Source organism: Heptranchias perlo, chromosome 25 (genome assembly GCF_035084215.1).
Source record: "Heptranchias perlo isolate sHepPer1 chromosome 25, sHepPer1.hap1, whole genome shotgun sequence".
NCBI lineage: Eukaryota > Metazoa > Chordata > Chondrichthyes > Hexanchiformes > Hexanchidae > Heptranchias > Heptranchias perlo.
Window position 1 is genome coordinate 3,908,719 of NC_090349.1, and position 20,344 is coordinate 3,929,062.

General features: G+C 44.2%; 1 protein-coding gene across 1 annotated transcript in view; it reads left to right on the forward strand.

Moving 5' to 3' along the window:
• Nucleotides 1-20,138, forward strand: part of crkl (v-crk avian sarcoma virus CT10 oncogene homolog-like) — a 56,689-nt gene extending 36,551 nt beyond the window's left edge. Inside the window, exon 2 of the mRNA XM_068005457.1 lies at nt 16,630-20,138. Coding sequence (XP_067861558.1) covers nt 16,630-16,764 — 135 coding nt within the window. The 3' untranslated portion in view covers nt 16,765-20,138. The remainder of the gene's footprint in view (nt 1-16,629) is intronic.
• The last annotated feature ends 206 nt before the right edge of the window (nt 20,139-20,344 follow it).

Genomic DNA, 20,344 nt, shown 5'->3' on the forward strand with positions numbered 1-20,344 from the left:
TAAAAGCAGCGAATTGATGCTACAACTGTACAGGGTGTTGGTGAGACCACATCTGGAGTACTGCATACAGTTCTGGTGCCTTTATTTAAGGAAGGATATACTTGCACTGGAGGCAGTTCATAGAAGGTTCACTAGGTTGATTCCGGGTATGGAAGGGTTGTCTTAGGAGGAAAGATTGAACAGGTTGGGTCTATACTCATTGGAGTTTAGAAGAATGAGAGGAGATCCTATTGAAACATACAAGATTCTGAAGGGACTCGATAGGGTAGATGCTGAGAGGATGTTACCCCTCATGGGGAATCTAAAACTAGGGGGCATAGTCTCAGAATAAGGGGTCGCCCGTTTAAGATGGAAAGAGGAGGAATTTCTTCTCCCAGAGGGTCGTGAATCTTTGGAATTCTTTACCCCAAAAAGCTGTGGAGGCTGAGTGATTGAATACATTCAAGGCTGAAGTTAGACAAATTTTTGATCAGCAAGAGAGTCAAAGTCTATGGGGAAAAGGCGGGAAAGTGGAGTGGAGGTAAAAAATCAGATCAGCCATGATCTCATTAAATGGCGGAGCAGGCTCGAAGGGCCAAATGGCCGACTCCTTCTATCTCTTTTGGTCTTATAGTGAAAATTAAAGATTTTCTTGGAACACTATATGACATTAGACCAGGTAGACACTTTATTAACATGGGGTTTTGCAAATTCTAACCCCTTTCCCCATGCTTGATTGGTAGCTCCCACATCTGGTCCATTGGTTGACCATCGAATTAATAGTACTCCTGACTCCACCTGGTGTGGAGTATTTTTAGTATTTTGTTGATGTAACTAGCACAGTAGATGAAGGCGAACTAGTGGATGTCGAATATTTGGATTTTCAAAAGGCATTCGATAAGGTGCCACATAAAAGGTTGTTACACAAGGTAAGGGCTCATGGGGTTGGAGGTCATATATTAGCATGGATAGAGGATTGGTTAATGGACAGAAAACAGATTAGGGATAAATGGGTCATTCTTAGGTTGGCAGGCTGTAACTCGTGGGGTGCCGCAAGGATCAGCGCTTAGGCTTCAGCCATTTACAATCTATATTAGTGACTGAGTTGAAGGGACCGAGTGTAATGTATCCAAGTTTGCTGACGATACAAAGATAGGTGGGAAAATAAGCTGTGAGGAGGACATGAGTCTGCAAAGGGATATCGACAGGTTAAATGAGTGGGCAAGAAGGTGGCAGATGGAGACAAATATGAGGTTATTCACTTTGGTAGGAAGAATAGAAAAGCAGAATATTTTTTAAATGGTGAGAAACTGTTAAATGTTGGTGTTCAGAAGGATTTGGGTGTTCTCGTACAAGAAACACAAAGTTAGTACGCAGGTACAACAAGCAGTTAGGAAGGCAAATGGCAAGGGGTTTGAAGTACAAGAGTAAGGAAGTCTTAGTACAGTTGTGGGGGAATTGGTGAGACCTCATCTGGAGTACTGCATACAGTTTTGGTCTCCTTATCTAAAGAAGGATATGCTTGCCTTAGAGGCATCGCAATGAAGGTTCACTAGATTAATGAGAGGGTTGTCCTATGAGGAGAGATTGAGTAGAATGGGCCAATACTCTCTGGAGTTTAGAAGAATGAGAAGTGATCTCATTGAAACATATAAGATTGAGGGGGCATGAGAGGGTAGATGCTGAGATTGTTTCCCGTGGCTAGAGAATCTAGTCACAAGAATAAAACCGGTTGGACCACTAGGCACCGGACACGACAACGGCAAAGCAAGCCCAGTCGAGCCTGCAAAGTCCTCCTCACTAACATCTGGGGACTTGTGCCAAAATTGGGAGAGCTGTCCCACAGACTAGTCAAGCAACAGCCTGACATAGTCATACTCACAGAATCATACCTTTCAGCCAAGGTCCCAGACTCTTCCATTACCATCCCTGGGTATGTCCTGTCCCACCGGCAGGACAGACCCACCAGAGGTGGCGGTACAGTGATATACCGTCAGGAGGGAGTGGCCTTGGGAGTCCTCAACATTGCCACTGGACCCCATGAAATCTCATGGCATCAGGTCAAACATGGGCAAGGAAACCTCCTGCTGATTACCATCTGCTGCCTCCCTCAGCTGATTAATCAGTCCTCCTCCATGTTGAGCACCACTTGGAGGAAGCACTGAGGGTAGCAAGGGCACAGATGTACTCTGGGTGGGGGACTTCAATGTCCATCAAGAGTGGTTCGGTAGCACCACTACTGACTGAGCTGGCCGAGTCCTGAAGGGCATAGCTGCCAGACTGGGCCTGCGGCAGGTGGTGAGCGAACCAACACGAAGGAGAAACCTACTTGACCTCGTCCTCAGCAATCTACCTGTCGCAGATGCATCTGTCCATGACAGTATTGGTAGGTGTGACCACCGCACAGTCCTTGTGGAGACGAAGTCCCGTCTTCGCACTGAGGATACCATCCAACGTGTTGTGTGGTACTACCACCGTACTAAATGGGATAGATTGAGAACAGATCTAGCAGCTCAAAACTGGGCATCCATGAGGTGCTGTGGGCCATCAGCAGCACCAGATTTGTATTCCACCACAATCTGTAACCTCATGGCCTGGCATATTCCTCACTCTACCATTACCAACAAGCCAGGGGATCAACCCTGGCTCAATGAGGAGTGTAGAAGAGCATGCCAGGTGCAGCACCAGGCGAACCCAAAAATGAGGTGCCAACCTGGTGAATCTACCACACAGAACTACATGCATGCTAAAGAGTGGAAGCAACATGCTATAGACAGAGCTTAGCAATTCCACAGCCAAAAGATCAGATCAAAGCTCTGCAGTCCTGCCACATCCAGTCGTGAATGGTGGTGGACAATTAAACAACCAACGGGAGTAGGAGGCTCTGTTTTAAAAAAAAAAAAAAAATCCCCATCCTCAATGATGGCAGAGTTCAGCACTTGGGTGCAAAAGACAAGGCTGAAGCGTTTGCAACCATCTTCAGCCACAAGTGCCAAGTGGATGATTCATCTCGGCCTCCTCTCGATATCCCCACCATCACAGAAGGCAGTCTTCAGCCAATTCAATTCACTCCACGTGATATCAAGAAACGGCTAGGTGCACTGCATACAACCAAGGCTATGGGCCCCAACAACATCCCAGCTGTAGTTCTGAAGACCTGTGCTCCAGAACCAGCCGTGCCTCTAGCCAAACTGTTCCAGTACAGCTACAACACTGGCATCTACCTGACGATGTGGAAAATTGCCCAGGTATGTCCTGTCCACAAAAAGCAGGACAAATCCAATCCGGGCAATTACTGCCCCATCAGTCTACTCTCAACCATCAGCGAAGTGATGGAAGGTGTCGTTGACAGTGCTATCAAGCGGCACTTACTCACCAATAACCTGCTCACCGATGCTCAGTTTTGTTTCTGCCAGGAACACTCAGCTCCTGACCTCATTACAGCCTTGGTCCAAACATGGACAAAAGAGCTAAATTTCAGAGGTGAGGTGAGAGTGACTATCCTTGACATCAAGGCAGCATTTGACCGACTGTGGCACAAAGGAGCCCTGGTAAAATTGAAGTCAATGGGAATCGGGGAAAACTCTCCAGTGGCTGGAGTCGTAACTAGCACAATGGAAGATGGTAGTGGTTGTTGGAGCCCAATCATCTCAGTCCCAGGAGATTGCTATAGGAGTTCCTCAGGGCAGTGTCCTAGGCCCAACCATCTTCAGCTGCTTCATCAATGACCTTCCCTCCATCCTAAGTTCAGAAATGGGGATGTTCGCTGATGATTGCACAGTGTTCAGTTCCATTCACAACCCCTCAGATAATGAAGCAGTCCGTGCCCATGTGCAGCAAGACCTGGCCAACATCCAGGCTTGGGCTCATAAGTGGCAAGTAACATTTGTGCCAGGCAATGACCATCTCCAACAAGAGAGTGTCTAACCACCTCCCCTTGACATTCAACGGCATTACCATCGCCGAATCCCCCACCATCAACATCCTGGGGGGTCACCGTTGACTAGAAACTTAACTGGACCAGCCACATAAATACTGTGGTTACAAGAGCAGGTCAGAGGCTGGGTATTCTGTGGCGAGTGACTCACCTCCCGACTCCCCAAAGCCTTTCCACCATCTACAAGGCACAAGTCAGGAGTGTGATGGAATACTCTCCACTTGCCTGGATGAGTGCAGCTCCAACAATACTCGAAGCTCGACACCATCCAGGACAAAGCAGCCCGCTTGATTGGCACCCGATCCACCACCCTAAACATTCACTCCCTTCACCACCGGCGCACTGTGGCTTCAGTGTGTACCATCCACAGAGTTCACTGCAGCAACTCGCCAAGGCTTCTTCAACAGCACCTCCCAAACCTGCGACCTCTACCACCTAGAAGGACAAGGGCAGCAGGTACATGGGAACAACACCACCTGCACGTTCCCCTCCAAGTCACACACTATTCCGACTTGGAAATATATTGCCGTTCCTTCATCGTCGCTGGGTCAAAATCTCGACCCAACAGCTCTGTGGGAGAACCTTCTTCACGCGGACTACAGCGGTTCAAGGCGGCGGCTCACCACCACCTTTAAGGGCAATTAGGGATGGGCAATAAATGCTGGCCTTGCCAGCGACGCCCACATCCCATGAGCGAATTTTAAAAAAATATTGCAGGATACAGGGTTGGCTCTTCAAGACTGAGATGACAAGGAATTTCTTCAAGCAGAGGGTTGTGAATCTATGGAATTCTCTATCCAAGGGCTATGGATGCGGAGTAATTGAATATATTCAAGGTTGAGATGGATAGATTTTTGGACTCTCGGAATCAAGTGATATGGGGATCTGGCGGGAAAGTGGAGATGATGTCAAAGATCAACCATGATCTGATTGAATGGCGGAGTGGGCTTTAGGGGCCATGTGGCCTACTCCTCCTATTTCTTAGGTTTTTATGATGTATTGCCAGAATGCCATGGGCAGTGTCGTTTTGGGATTTCATCTCAAGCTTTTTTAAAACTTGTCTGTTAGTGCACCAAGTGACTCAACAATCTTGTAATCCAGGTTTTATGATGGTCATTGTTATGTGATAATGCTGAGGCCAGTAAATACTTCAAGTCTCTTGAAGCAGGCCTGTAGTTTCAGACTAACTTACAACATACATTTATATAGCTCCTTCAACGTAGTAATACATCCCAATGCACTTCACAGGAGCGTTATTTAACTCCGCACTACATAAGGAGATATATTAGGACAGCTTAGTCAGAGGTAGGTTTTAAGAAGTGTCTTATAGAGGAGAGAGAGGCAGAGGGGTTTAGTGAGGGAATTCCAAAACACTGGGCCTGTACAGCTCAAGGCACAGTTGACAGTGGTGGAGTGAAGAAAATCTTGGATGTGCAAGAGGCCAGAATTGGAGGAGCGCAAAGATCTCAGAGGGTTGTAGGGCTGGAGGAGGTTAGAGATAGGGAGGGGCAAAGCCATGGAGGGATTTGAAAACCAGGATGAGAATTTTTAAATCCAGGCGTTGCTGGACCAGAAGCCAATGTAGGTCAGCAGCACAGAGGTGATGGGTGAATGGGACTTGGTGTGAGTTAGGATATGGGCAACTGAGTTTTGGATGAGCTCAAGTTTACAGATAGAAGCAGAACGGAGCTGAAGTTGCAGTTTATCTTTAATTTAACCTAGTATACTACCAAGAATTTGTTTTGATAGGAAAAGCCCCAGAAATCTGTAACTGGACTTAATCCAGAGTTGTGGTTAAACGTGCGGAGCAGATGGTATGGTGTACCCATGCGAGATGTTTCCCCATCGTTGCAACTCCACGGTGGTTGCACTCGGTCAGCACTGAATCATTCTGGTAATTTGTGTTTACAACATTTGAGATTCGGAGAAAGCTGTGCTCAAGGGAGCACTGAGCCGTGGTGCCAGACTCTCAGAAATGGTGGCCCGTTACTCCTGGATATGGGATGGCTTGCCTTTAGCAGGAAGTAGCTTTTAGTTAATTGCGCTGCTTCATTGCTCATACCAGTCACTGGCTTGTACATTTTTAAACCTTAACCCTTGTAGTGTAAAATCCCCATTTCACATCAAATTGCTAAAACAATGGGGTGATTTTTGGAGCAGATGAGTTGGAGAATGACTAACGTCGGCTGGAAACAGTGCTAACTTGAAGCTAATGTGTCCTGTGTATTGGCCACATGATCAATGCTCTCAACAGGACTACTTTAAATGTGGGCCTCACCATGTGAGTAGTTGCAAACAGATTCATCCCATCAGTGTCTCTGTGCCCACACTTCAATCCTCTTAGTATTACTACTTCTCTTTGGTTCCCCATTCTCCACACCTTCACTGGATGCTGATTTTTGTCGTTGTCGCTATTCCTATTCTCTGGGAATCTTTCTCTTCCAAACCATACTGTCTTGCTACATCTCTTGCCTTTAAAAGCCCCCTAAAACACAACTGTGTTCAGTGCCCCCAATTCCTGAAATTTCCCCCTGATGACCATGCACCCAAACTTCCCAGCAGGGTTCACTGAATAATGATCCGGAGCAGGAACATGGGTTGAAGATGTTGGCTAAATGATCAACGTGAAGTCTATAGCTGGAGTATTTTAGGGCACTGCTTATTAATACACCAACAGAATTCAAAGTGAATTTAAAAAAAGGTTACTGTGCAGTTTTCCTGTAGCAGCATCAACATCTACAGCATATAAGGTGGCCATTTGGCCCACAGTGTCTATGCTGGCTCTTTGGTAGTGTAATCCAAAATGAATCCTACTGCCCTGCTCTCTCCCCATAGCCCTGTATTATCACCTGCTTCAAATATTCATCCACTTTTCCCTCAAAAGATGCAATGGTCTCTGCCTCAACCACATTCCCTGGCCAAGCATTCCACTCTTTGCTTAAAGAAATTTCTCCTAACCTCCCTCATTCCCTTGGTAATTTTAAATTGATGACACTTCATCATTGAACCTTAGCCAGAGGAAATAGTCTTTCACTGGTCACTCTGAAAGCCCTTCATAATTTTAAACACCTCTGTTAAATCTCCTCTTGGCCTGCTCTGCTCCAGTGGCAGTAACTTGTCTTTAAAACATGAACAGTGTAATGTCATCAGTGTACCACTTTCACTGTCAATGTTAATTTTTAACTAAGTAACCTTGGAGTAGTTCTGTGTACTTGGATACATAAATGCTCGTTTAGCAGAAGTTATTAATGGGTAACAATGACTTGGCAATAACTGCGGTCTCTATTGTATCCCCATGCACTTGGCCTCTTGATCTGGCCACTTTGTCAGTTTCTCATAGTTGTAACCTTTAATAAGAGAAGGTTGTATGGACTGCCAACTTTATTGTAGGTCACCTCTCGTTTTGGATCAGCTATGAAAGGAAATGATTAACAAATGGGTTTGTTTATTTCTTTCACCTCCTTCTCTTCCTCCTCCCTCCACCCGACCCCCGCCCCCCCCAAAAAAAAACGTTCATGTTTTTGGCAGACAGACTGCTCCGGTCTGCAGATTTGTAGATCTGGTCAGTGTGCTGCTTGGTTGAAGGAACCTCCTTTTTTCTCTCCCTTCCCCACTGTGGCGCCCCCCTCCCGCCCATTTCCTCAATGTCATGGAAGTGCTTCATGTAGAATGGGGGGGGGGGGGGAAACAAATCTGCATTTATATAGCACATACCAAAGCACTTCAGGAGCCCATGTTGTGCAGTTATTACATAGTTAAGCCTGGCAGCCATTTTACATGCACCAAGATCCCACAAACAGCAATGATGTGAATGGCCAGTTAACTTATTTTTGATGGAGTTGAATGAGGGAGGAATGCTGGCTTGGGCGAAGAACTCCTTTCCTCTACAGATAGTTCTGCAGGATCTTTAACATTAGTGTGATTGAGCCTGTGATTAATGTGACCTCCCCCAGTATAGCACTGGAGTATCAGCCTTGATCATGTGCTTCAGTCCTGGAGTGGGCTCCAACCCACAACATTCTGACTGAGGCCAGAGCGCTACCAACTATGCCAAGCTGACACTAGATGTAATGGTTTGAATTTAGAGCAGAGGAGCACATTACTAGTTCTCGAATGTATGAAACAGTCTTGAAATTGTCAGACATTTTAAAGTTATGCTAAGGAAGAAAATTTATAGGTGCATCACAATACCGTGACCCTTCAAATAAATGGGCATATGGCACCAAGGATGAGTTTTTATTGTGCTTAATATGATTCAGCTCTATCTCTTTCCTGGGATCAGAACTGCGTAACTTTTTTGGAGGATTTTCCATTCTAATTCATAGTCTGATATTAAATTGTAATGGGTAAAATGTCAGTGTTTCCAAAAGAAAATTAATGTAATTGATAGTTATATTTGGGGCTGGAGAAAGAAAACTAGAGAATTTCATGACTAGAGCATTTGTGCAACTTTGGGTTGTCAACCATAATTGTGATTGTCCAGTTGGCCCCCAGTCTGGGGTGTTATGGGTGATGGAAGAGATGATGCAGTATTGCCTAGGAGGTAAAATAGGAAGGAGTGAACCCATGCCCCCTTCTCTTAAACTCTTCAGCTTTGCTACTTCTCTTTCTCATTAACCACTGTCTTTAGTCACTTCTAATTTTTCTCCTGCCCCTGCTTGGTATACATTTCACCCACCCACCATGTGTATTGAACATTTTGTTATTTAAAGAAAGAATTGACTCTTTGTCAAGTCTTTCAAGTCCTCTGGATGTCCCAGAACACTTGTACTCAATGAATTACTTCTGAAGTGTCGTAATTCGTTTCTATAAGCTAATGTGGCAGCCAGTTTATGTAGAGCAAGGCTGCACTAACAAAATGAGTGAAATAGCCAGCTAATTTTTTGGTGGTGTTCGCTGAGGGGTAAATGTTGGCCAAGACACCAGGAAAACCTCTGGTGCTACATGTGCAAGTTACTGGAAGGTTAGAGTGAGAGCTTCAGAGGTACTGGCTATACCAGTGAGGACTGAGTTCAGCTTTGAGGTCTGATATTGCTAGGTCCAATCATCTGTGCTCCTTCCCATCTGACTTTTTAGGTAGTGGTACAAATAGAAATTGGAATCAGCTTTGACATGCTCTCTTCCTCCTGAGGATGACCAACCTTATTTGAATTATCGGTTCGGCTTTTATAGAAATATGGCTATTTGATAGTACACTGAAATGCCTAATTTTTTTTTAATGGGGAGAGATTCAACACTATGATAGGGAGTTAATTGAACTTCCCTCATCGATTTGTCCAGTTGCATAACCCAATCCAGTGATGCAACAAACTCATTTATGGTAATGCTGACCACACAGGATTTTCCTACGAAATTGGAAATCTGCCAAATATGCAATATCTTTGATGTAATCCAACGTTGTATGTTGCACATTGGCTAATGATTGTACATGGATTAAGAAAACATGATGCATGTAAGCTTTAGAAAAATGTTTGTGAATTTCACCTACTGACCACATTAAAATCCGCTGGCAGATTCTGCCAGGCTAAGTATCTGCAGGAACTGGAATATAACACTGGGTCCTCTCAATAAAAGCTCTGCTGTGGGCCTCCCTCATTAATGCAATTTGCTAGTTAAATGATTCTGTTGTACTTGTGGATTTTTAAAAATTATTTTTATATTGCTAGTTATCTGGTTTTTACATTGGCTGAATACTATTGGGTTGTGTCAAAACTTTAAAACCTGAGTGTTTGCAAGGTATGATTCACTTGGCAGCAATCCCACTGCCCTTCAGTCACCAATAAGCTCAGGGCTTCAGCGTGTACAACATCCAGTCAAGTCCCTCGTTTTAAAGAAAAAGAAAACTCCGTCTTTAGTGCTTAGGATCCCTGTAAAGATATGCTGATCTTCAGTACTTGAGGCAATTCATGGAGAAACAGCACAAAACCCCCACTGTCTGGCTGGAATGAATAGGAAGCGCTTTGAAAAGTTTTTGAAAAACATTTGTTTTTAAATGTTTGCCTCTTTCCATCAACTATTCTTTTGCCTCCTTCTGACAGCACAAACTGGTACTAAGGCACAGTTCCACAGGCAGTGGCCACCCTCTGGTACCTCATCCAAGTGCCATTCATGTGAGGGGTGAGGTGAGTGTTTACGGAGAGCCTCATCCTGTCCTCCGATGGTAACTGAATTAGCGGTCGTAAGCAGGAACGCTGATCTTTGTCTCTCTCTTTCTGTGGCCCTGGGTGGCCTGAGGCTAATTGTAGCCCCATGGTGCTGCTCCACCTGAGCTTAGTTAATTGCATGCTGTAATGTCACCTGTATTGTTTAGTGCCTTTCCACACTGAGCCATCAGTGAATCCATGTGCCCAATTGTCTCCCACATGAAGTAAGATTTTAAGTGCAGAAATGAAATAGGTCATTATACCAGTCCATAACTGCATGACCTTTTCTGTGAACTGAACAGCTATACTCGTGCTCCATATAATTGAACTCTGTTGTGCAGAATTCTGGGATCTCATGAATTCCAGTATGCATCACAAAGTTTTGTACAAGGCAGTTTTGTTTATTCAGGGCTGCAGTTAGATGTTTATTTGTTGGCTGGGTACACTTCTGCCAATAGCTGCACCTGTCAATGGCAAATTCTTTCTCTCCCTTACGAGAAAACAAAATGAATAGATTCATGCACTAGCAAAATGCTGCTGAATGTGAGTGGGTTTTAAAAAAAACTTGTATTTATATAGCGCCTTTCATGACCTCAGGATGTCCCAAAGCACTTTACAGCCAATGAAGCACTTTAGAAGTGTAGTCACTGTTGTAGGAAACACAGCAGTCAATTTACGCACAGCAAGGTCCCACAAACAGCAATGAGATCATTATTAGATCATCTGTTTTTAGGTGTAAAGGATAACTATTGGCCAGGAAACTGGGGAGCACTTGCCTGCTCTTCTTTGAATTAGTGCCGTGGAATCTTTTACGTCCAAATGAGAGGGCCAATGAGGCCTTGATTTAACGTCACGTGATGTTTAAATTGAAAATTGTTTAGATGCTTGTTGTGTGCTTCTGGTCTCCAGTAGCATTGTCGGTATCTTGGCAATGATGACACAAATGCAGTGTTTGTGTTCGTTGACCCGGACATTGGTCTGTTACACTGATAGCTTTTCAGACACCTTGATTCACCAGCTCATTTCTTCCCTCCCCATCCCGAAAAACACCGCACATAGTTCTACTTCGACACAGGGAATAGTTGAGGCAGAGGCCATTACATCTTTTAAGGGAAAATTGGATTAATATTTGAGGCAGAGAAAAATCCTGGCCTCTTTTGTCTTTGAATTGGTTTTGGATTACTCTAGCAAAGAGCTAGCAGACAGTAGGTGAGAGGTTGGTTCCTGGGCTGTTTGTTCATGTGGGTATATGGCTCAGTTTCTGCTGAGGAGTGATGTCAGTGCTACATTGACGGTCGGTTTCATGAGCGCACGATGGGTACTATAGGGAAATCAGTGAATCAACAGCTGTTTGGAGCTGGTGATTGCTGCAGGTCCGGTTCCCTGCAATTGCACTATGATGCAAAATGTGTTTATTTGGCCAGTACTGGAGGTACCTAATCCAACAGCAGTTCACGAGACCAGTGAAAACCACTGCGTTATGGATCACCCCTCGAAAAAGAAACTGAAAATGGGCCTAGTATTTCAGAACTATTTTTGTATTTTAACAGCATACTTCTGGGAAGGGGGAAGCAAAAGCACTTCTGCTCCTGGAGAGGTTCACATATTAGTTGCATCTGTTTGATTTAACTTCCATGGGGTGAGAGAATGGGGCAAAAACACTCAGTTGCATATTTTTTCTCCCCCCACCCCCCCACCCCCCCCAAAATATCATTTCAAGATTACTGAAGACACTAATTTATAAGTCTAACACATTAGTGCAGATTTACTGTAATTTTGTTTCAAAGCCTTGCCAGTGTTAATTTCAGAATATTCCCATCATAAAGGTTTAAATTCACATGAATCGAATCTCAAATTCTTCTCATAAGTGATCATTGTATTCCACGTGTCTTTTCAGTAAATGACCAAGAGCATAGACATATGTTTCTCACAGGAAAAAATGCACAGATTTGAAAAATGTGATGGTCGGAACAGCAGTTTAGAAACTAAATTCCATTTAATAAAACAGCATTTGAGACCTTTTCAGTCACCGTGGCTCTGCTAGTGACTCATCTGAGTTTAATGTCCCATTTCATGCAGTCTTGGGAATTGTGCGGAGTTGCTGATTAGAACCTTAAGTCCTAGGTTTTCTAATGTGGGTCCTTGGGAGTCTCCCCTTTACCCAACATTCCAGCTGTGTCCATCTTCTGTCCATCCTTCCGAAATTGGTAGTGGGATATATGCACTTGGCATTTCCACAGTTCGACTGGACCCGACAGCAAAAATTAGAGTTCATTCTCTCCGGCCACTTCTTGAGTCAAAAAGTCTATGGTTCCTCAAGGTTATGTATAAGCCAGCTACTAGGAGCAGTTTGTGCCCTCACCAAACTGGTCAGCACAAGGGTTATCTTGCTGCTGTAGGGCTCTAAAGTAGCAGGTGATCAGACTGTGAATGTGGAAGGATGTCAAGTTATCGTGAGGTTTTTATGGGTGCAGGTTTCCTCAACTTTTTAAAGTTTACTCTTCACATGCAGAGCTTGCTCCAAATTTATCTGTTTAGTATTGTTGTCACTGACTCCTTATATCTGGTTGCTCTCTCTGGACAAAGGCCTGAAGATCTGGGGAAAGACCACCTAATTGGCCAAGGCAATGTCTTTGAGATCAGGTCCTGAGTGATTCACACCAGTAGGGTGAAGGTGACTTGTACAAGTGAAGCACGAATGTGGAAGGCCCTACCAGCAATGAGTCATCTGCTGCTCTCGTGGATTCTCTTAGTCACCGCCACCTGTACCAAACTGGTCTTCAGCTCCCAGTGGAACCTGGTGTTCACCTCTGTAGAGACTGACCAGGTTCTTTCCCAGTGCCCTACGCCAATAACTCTGGAACTGTTTGTATACTGCTGCTGTATTGGACTCTGAGACTGGTCAATGAGCAAGCAGACCAGCAATTTACACTAAATCCCGGTGGCAGACTCGTAGGCCCAGTATTATTTGTGGGTCCGTAAGTTTGTTGCTGGGATATGGGAGCCAATTTACCAGCATGAACTCTGGAAGCTGTTTTGAGCCCCACTTTCCAGAATCTGAGCTGCTACAGCGCCAGTATAAAAGCAACTTTCGAATACTTGACTTTATTTAAGTGTGAGCCCTGTTCCAAACTGAGCAAAAGGGCCCATTGTTACTGGTTAACTTGGAGGACTACACTTCAGGTAATAATCGTCTGCCTCGATTCCTACAATTTGCGATTGCTCGTAATGCTGGACTATCTAAGCTTCTGTCGTGTGTGTGTGTGTGTGTGTGTGTGTGTGTGCATGCCACAGAATCTCAAGTGGGCGCCAGTAAAGTTTAAATCCAGGTTCCGTTTAATTTGTATTTATCTCAAATTGATGACACTAAGTGGGTTCAAGTCCCACTCCACAGACTTGAGCACAAAATCCAGGCTGACACTCTCACGTAGTACTGAGCTGCACTGGGAGAGGTGCCATATTTTGGATGAGCTATTTAACTGAGGTTCCGTCTGCCCCCTCAGGTGGACATGAAAGATCCCACGGCACTATTTTGAAGAGCAGGGGCGTTCTCCCTGGTGTCCTGGCCAATATTTATCCCTCAACCAACATCACTTTAAAAATATATATATATCTGGTCATTATCTCACTGCTGTTTGTGGGATCTTGATGTGCAAATTGGCTGCCGGGTTTCCTAGATTACAACGATGATTACACTTCAAAAGTACATAGTTGGCTGTAAAGCGGTTTGGGATGGCCTGAGGTCGTGAAAGACCCTGTATAAATACAAGTCAGTCTTTCTAACCAATCTTGATGTTTTGATCTAGGAATTATCCAGCAGTGAGTAAGGATTTTAAGACAACTTGTTTCAAGCCTCCATACCCATTAAATTCATACAGCTCAAACCAATAAATAGGAAATGTAAGCATAAATATGACTCAGTAGGCTAGAATTCGAGGGTCAAATTGTGTGGGGTTTGAGAGCCAAGGTGCCAGGGCTTGTGAACCATATTTGGACACCCCTGTTACAGTGGCATGCTTGCATTGTGGAATCCCACCGTGTGAAAGGTGGCTGGTATGGGTAAAGTAAACCATCCAGCCCAGGCAGAGACAGCCATTCTCGTTTTCCCTTTGGAAATGCACCCTATGAGAGAGTGCTATTTATAAATGCCACGTAGACGCACGCCTCCGTCTCAAATGATCCAAAGGTAGCGCCTGTCTGCTTAAAAAGGTCCAGGTGTTTGGCCTGTTGAAGCTCAGTCATCTCCTGTAATTCCAGTTGTAAATGTGCTAGGGCAGTGAGAGGGGACAGATGGAAAGGTGCTTGCGGGGAGGGGACTGGTGGTCGAGGGAGGTGGCCGGTGGGTCGGGGGCAGGGAGTTACTAATGTGACTAGGTTTGTGCCCTTTGCAGTAAGGTGTTTGTTATCTGTACATTTTGTTTTCATTCTCAATAGGAATTTGTAGCTAAAATGGTTAACCCAGCAAATGTGTAACCTTTTTATGTTTCACAATGTTTGGAGCCCAAATATGACAGAGCTATCTCTACCACAGGAACAATCACATAGTGTTAATACTCAGTAAACTTGTATGATGCTCTCGATTGATCAACTTAAATGATTGCATTCTTGAGTGACAGCCCTGTACCCACCAGCACTCCACCCTAATGTCATACAACTCAAAATCCTCTCTACAGACACAAACTGAGTCTTGAGACACAGCTCACAATTGGGTGTTTGTCACAGTTTGAAAACTTCCCCTCCCCATTACACTGCAGCAGTCCACATGACACTCCAGGAGCTGGTTGAATTCTGCACCACCTTTTTAATTTGAAGAGCTGGGAAAATGTCAGTGTTGTCAGTGTGCTAAGTAACGAGTAATTTGCAGACTTCTGGTCCAGAGTGGAATTTTTCACTTCTGCATTTTTATTTTCTAATCCGCTGAATTGGGAAAACTCTGGGCTTCCTGGGTGCTGTGTTTTAGTTTTCAGATCACAGGCTTTTCAAATGTTAGTGATAGCTGAAGTAAATGTGTACAATGCAATTTGAAATGAAAGTGAATTTTAAACGTTTCCTGCCTTGGCTTCCCTTACTCTCCATTCCTCTGTCTTTTTTATTTTAGTTTTTATAATCCAGTGATTGCCTGTGAGTAATCTGGGCTGGTAGTGCCATTGTGTCCTGAAACAACTTGGCAGCACACCATAGGTTAATTGCTAAATTACAGTACCAGAGTGCACCCCTTGTAACTTTTCTAATGTGTTTTCTGTTTTCTTTACACCTTATCTTTGTTTTTTTGGTTTCCTCCAGTGTTTGTGGTTAGTCAGAAGCAGCAGTTCTAATTTGAGCTAATTATGGCCTGTGGGGTGCTGCTGTTACAGGCTGCACAGGGTTCAGATGGAGGGGCCAGTGCAGACCTGGCCAGCTTCTAGTGTCAATCACCCACTGAAAACCCCTTTATCTCTGTTTCAAGTTAAACCCTCATAGCTGAATATAGTGCTGAATTGACTGTGGAAGGGGGCCCCAGGTGTTGTAAATACAAACTATATTGAACCGGTTTCAATATATTTTAGGCAAAAGTGCAGCCTGTTGGACAGTCAGTGCGTTGGTCAATAGCAGCTTTAAATGTACCGTAGTGCAGAAAGTACTCTGCACATAGACCTGTTAGAATTGGATCGTCAGTGTGTCACACCTAAGATGAGATTTTTTTTTAAACACTGATGAGGATGTGTGCAGTGTATTAGGGGTGGGTGAGTGAGGATGTGGGCTGTTTATTGGGGGGGGAGGGGGGGGAGGATGTGGGTAGTGTATTGGGGGGGAGGAGAATTTTTGCAATGCGTGGAACTGTGGAAAAATAGCCGGCAAAACAATGATAGATTATGTCCTTCCAATCTGGGGCTGTCAGTGTTTTGGGCTGTGTAAGGTGGGTGAAGGATGAGTGGATGCAGACCTGTCACTGTTGGGTTTGTGATGGAGAGGCTATAAGGTATCAAATTAAGGTGTCACGCAACAAAAGGTGTATTGGCCTGTTTTTAGTTATACAGTCTACTGACAATAAAAGGTTTTTTTTTCTGCTCTTAAACAGAATGATCTAGTTATTTGAATTGAGCAACATAAATAACACAGCAAAGTGGGAAATAAAAACAGAAAATGCTGGAAAAGCTCAGCAAGTCAGGCAGCATCTGTGGAGAAAGAAACAGTTAACGTTTCAGGCCAAAGACTCATTCACGTTCTGACCAAAGGTCTTTGACCTGAAACGTTAACTCTGTTTCTTTCTCCACAGATGCTGCCTCACTTGCTGAGCTTCTCCAGCATTTTCTGTTTATTTCAGCTTTCCAGCATCTGCAGTATTTTGCTTTTGATACAGCAACGTGGGAATTTGGTGCTAAAGCGACTTTCAGTTGAGTGGACTGTACATGCTGTTGTTACATAGACCCAGTGAGAGCACTGATGTGGACTGCATACTCCTGTGTAGCCAACAGAAGGTAGCCTCCATGTGGCTGTACCATTCTTGTAAATGGATTAGATTAGGTAAGTGGCCACTTCACTCTGATTCCACGCAGTGATTTGAACTCTGGGTATTTTTTTCTCCAACAGGTTGGTGACCTTGTGAAAGTGACCAGGATGAACATCAGCGGCCAGTGGGAGGGTGAGGTGAAAGGCCGACAAGGACTGTTCCCCTTCACTCACGTCCAGATCATCGACCCCCAGAACCCTGAAGAGAACGAGTGACCCGAAGGTCTGGGAACATGTGGTCGCCTCCATCTGCCTGTTCATCGCACACGGTATCAGCATCACATCTGGTGCATCGCTTCCAGACTAATGGGGAAACCATCATTTTGCCATGGAACCGCGATTGGATTTTTGAGTATCTGCTTACCTGCTGGAATTTAACGTTTCTGTCTGAGCTCTTCCCATGTACCATTAAAGCTACATGATTACTAATAATAAATGGAGAAAAGAACGGGAGAGGGACAGTCTCAATCCCAGTGCCACGATAGATCATACTTCAGTATGAGTTTAAAGACAACTGGGATAGCCGAGTGTAAACTTGGCTGCACCCTCACATTTGGAACACTCGAGTGGATATTCCTCTTGCCTATGAAGGGCATGTAAATGTAGTGATGCCTTGCCAGCTTATTAATTGTGGCATGTAGGGATGCTACTGGGACTGGATTCATCTAGCCTCAAATATTATCTTGAGTGCTCACTTAACGTAAAAGAGCTGAGTGAATAACTGAGGCAATGGACTCTTAAGAATGTTTTTAAATGGTTTGGAGTACAGCCTATATAACGTTAGCCTGTGGTGCCATATCCAATATGTAGAGGAGTCACAATTTTTTTTGGATACAATCAGATAGCTGTAGAACACAATCATGGATAAGTCACTTTTACAGTTCTGTAACACCTGTAAAAAAAAAACTGAGCTTTTAAAGGGGAAACACTCTGGGTAAACAGGAACAGAATTGCTCACACTTGCAAATCCAGTAAAGTTGCCAGGTGTAGGCTGAGTGGGGCACAAAAAGTGCTGGGCTTAGGAACATGTAACCTGCTAAAGGACTGGCCCGTGGGCTTCCAATTCAGTAAGGCAGAACCTTTTCGTCTCTCTAAATATGGAGGCCATGGGTTCATTGTTAACGAATGGCCTTGTGTTTGTGGTTCAGAAAATCTAGAAAGTCAGATGTTTTGTGCGAAACAGGCAGAAAATATTGTGATGGAGATATTTGTGCCTTTTCTCTTGAAGTGGTTTCTAAAATGAACAGTTTCTCGAGATCTGCATTTGATTGATGACGCTCTGTTAGAAAGCGCTCTTGGTAAGCCCATGTCCAGCGCACACGCAGTCTGCCTGACTTAGAATGTTGCCCAGGTAGAGTCAGATGGTCGTCGCCTACTCCAGGTGACCAGAGATGTGAGGAACCAGCAGTCGAGTCAGTCTGATATGGGTGTGGTGCGTTTTACAGACCGAGTCCTGCTCAGCCTCTGATCTTGAGAATTGACACTTAAGCTTGCATGTACTTTCTCACACACGCACACTCACTCACCCTTGCACACACATTCACTTTCATGTGTGCACAAACACACGCACTCACACACAAACACACACAGGCTCACTTTCTCTCTCTCACATTTACTTACACAGCGGGAGAACGGAGTTGACACCCCTTTAAACAATCCTTTTACAAAAATAGCCTACGGTAATTTCTCTTGAAATGGGTTTCCTTTGACTAGCTCCTCATTTTTAGTCTGTATTATACTTTTCTTTAATGATTCATTTGAAGAAGTTCAAGCCTTGTACGTTATTTTAATACCTGTGCACTGACTGTGCTTTATTTAATGACCTGGGTGGAAAAAATTGTCACCCGCAGTGCAACACTAAAATCAAACACTGTCGACAAGCTAATTCATCCTACCTAGTGCAGCAGCACCATGGCGATTAGTGGGGGTGCTGCTCTCATTTTGAGGTATTGGGCCCGATCCTTTGCTGCTGTGGAAGTGTTACTTTCTCAGTAGTGTCAACACAGATGACACCTGTGGAGTAACTGTACATAAACTACTGTCAGATTGAACAGCATTGCACCATTGACATGTCCACAGAGGTTACTATGGGGGATTGGTCTGTTGCACCTGTTGCTGCTCTATTCCGGTCAGTCTATGGGGAAGATCAGTTGACTATCGGATTCCAATATCTGGTGAATGAATGGGCAGCCGTGCACACAGCAGTTTAACAGGTGGATGTACAGTAGCTGCCAGTAATGGGCACTTGCAGTTTTTTTTCCCTATGGAAAATTGTTATTGACTGGATTTTATCCAGTTGCAGTGTGTATTTAATGAATCCACGTGAGCTTTTTTTCTCCCACTGAGTGACTGGGAGCGGCCATTCCCCACGAATAACTTTTCGGCAAGTGTGTGCTATTGTTAACCAGTTGCTGAGCAGTGTTCATTTTACACTGTTACTGGTTATTAAAATGAAGCCTTGGTGTCTCTACAGCAGCTGCATATTCTGAATAATGAGGAAATCACCTGGTGGGGAGGGGGAGCGACTGACTTCCTGAGGTCAGTTCACCATCAAACCAAAGTATGTACCTAGTGCCTAAACATGGTGTCGACTGTATGGGAGGAGCAGGATGAGGTAGATTAGGTATCACTGACCTGGTTACTTTTTGAAGATTTTTAGAACTACTAACTTTTTTTTAAAAATTTGCTGAGGAGCCATCTTATTGTGGCTCCAAAGACGTTTCAGTACCAACCATTTTATTTGCCTTCCCCTCAACTTCTCACCTTGCTGAGGTCTTTAGGTAGTTAATCATGTCCTGGATGTAGGTCTAACCATGATACAGCAGTATTGACCCAACGAGCTTTTCATTACAGAATCACAGACGTCTTTGGATATGCCTCAGTTTCGTTACTCTTACTAATGTGACTAGGTTTGTGCCTTGTTTTATTTTTTGTTTCCTTCATCAAACCACTATAGATCCCTTGGCTTGCCTGCCAAGCTATTACACTGGACTCCTAAAATTCTGTCTAGTTGCCAGAAATGCCTCGTGAGAATGGGCGATGCCCCACGTTTTAATTTTCTTCCCCCCCCCCCCCCCCCCCCATCTCTCGATGATTCGGTTCCAGTTTGTGAGTGTTTCCCCTTTCAGGTTAATAGCACCTGGCCCGCTTCTCTTCCTGCTTAGCTTATCGGCTGCCATAATATTGTAACTAGGCTCGTGTGTTACAGGAAGGAAAAATAACTGGTGTCGCGCCTCGCAGTGACACAAGCGAAGCTATGAATGGTACTGTGGAGGGCGAGCCCACACTCAGCCTGCATCACATGCCTGCCTTCCCATTGCATCTGTCGCCAATGAAAATTGTTTACAACACAGCAAATTCACAACAGGTTTTTAAATAAGTCCTAATGAGCTTAAAAACTACAGAAAATGTTTGTCTGTGGCCTCCATGCATGCTAGTCTCACTTTTATTTTTGTAGAAAGCTTTGTGCTGTCTGTTCCAAGAGAATTATTAATGCATTTTGTTTTAACATTCTGGGAATGGGAGCTTTTTGCCTGTGTACAGTACAGATTATGTCTAACCCTTGACTGAATAAATCTAGTGTTTGGAAATGCAAGTGTCTAGAACTATAAACTCTGCTCGCGAACCCCAGTAACCTATAAAATGCTGTATGCTTAAATGGGCTGTTTCAGGATGCTTTTGTTTCCTGAGTTTCAGAAGTTATCAGTATTACAGTACTTAGCCTATTTCAGGTATACTGAGGGTATGTCTTTTTTTTTCCTTTACAACATAGTGTCTAATTTTGTTTTCATTTAGG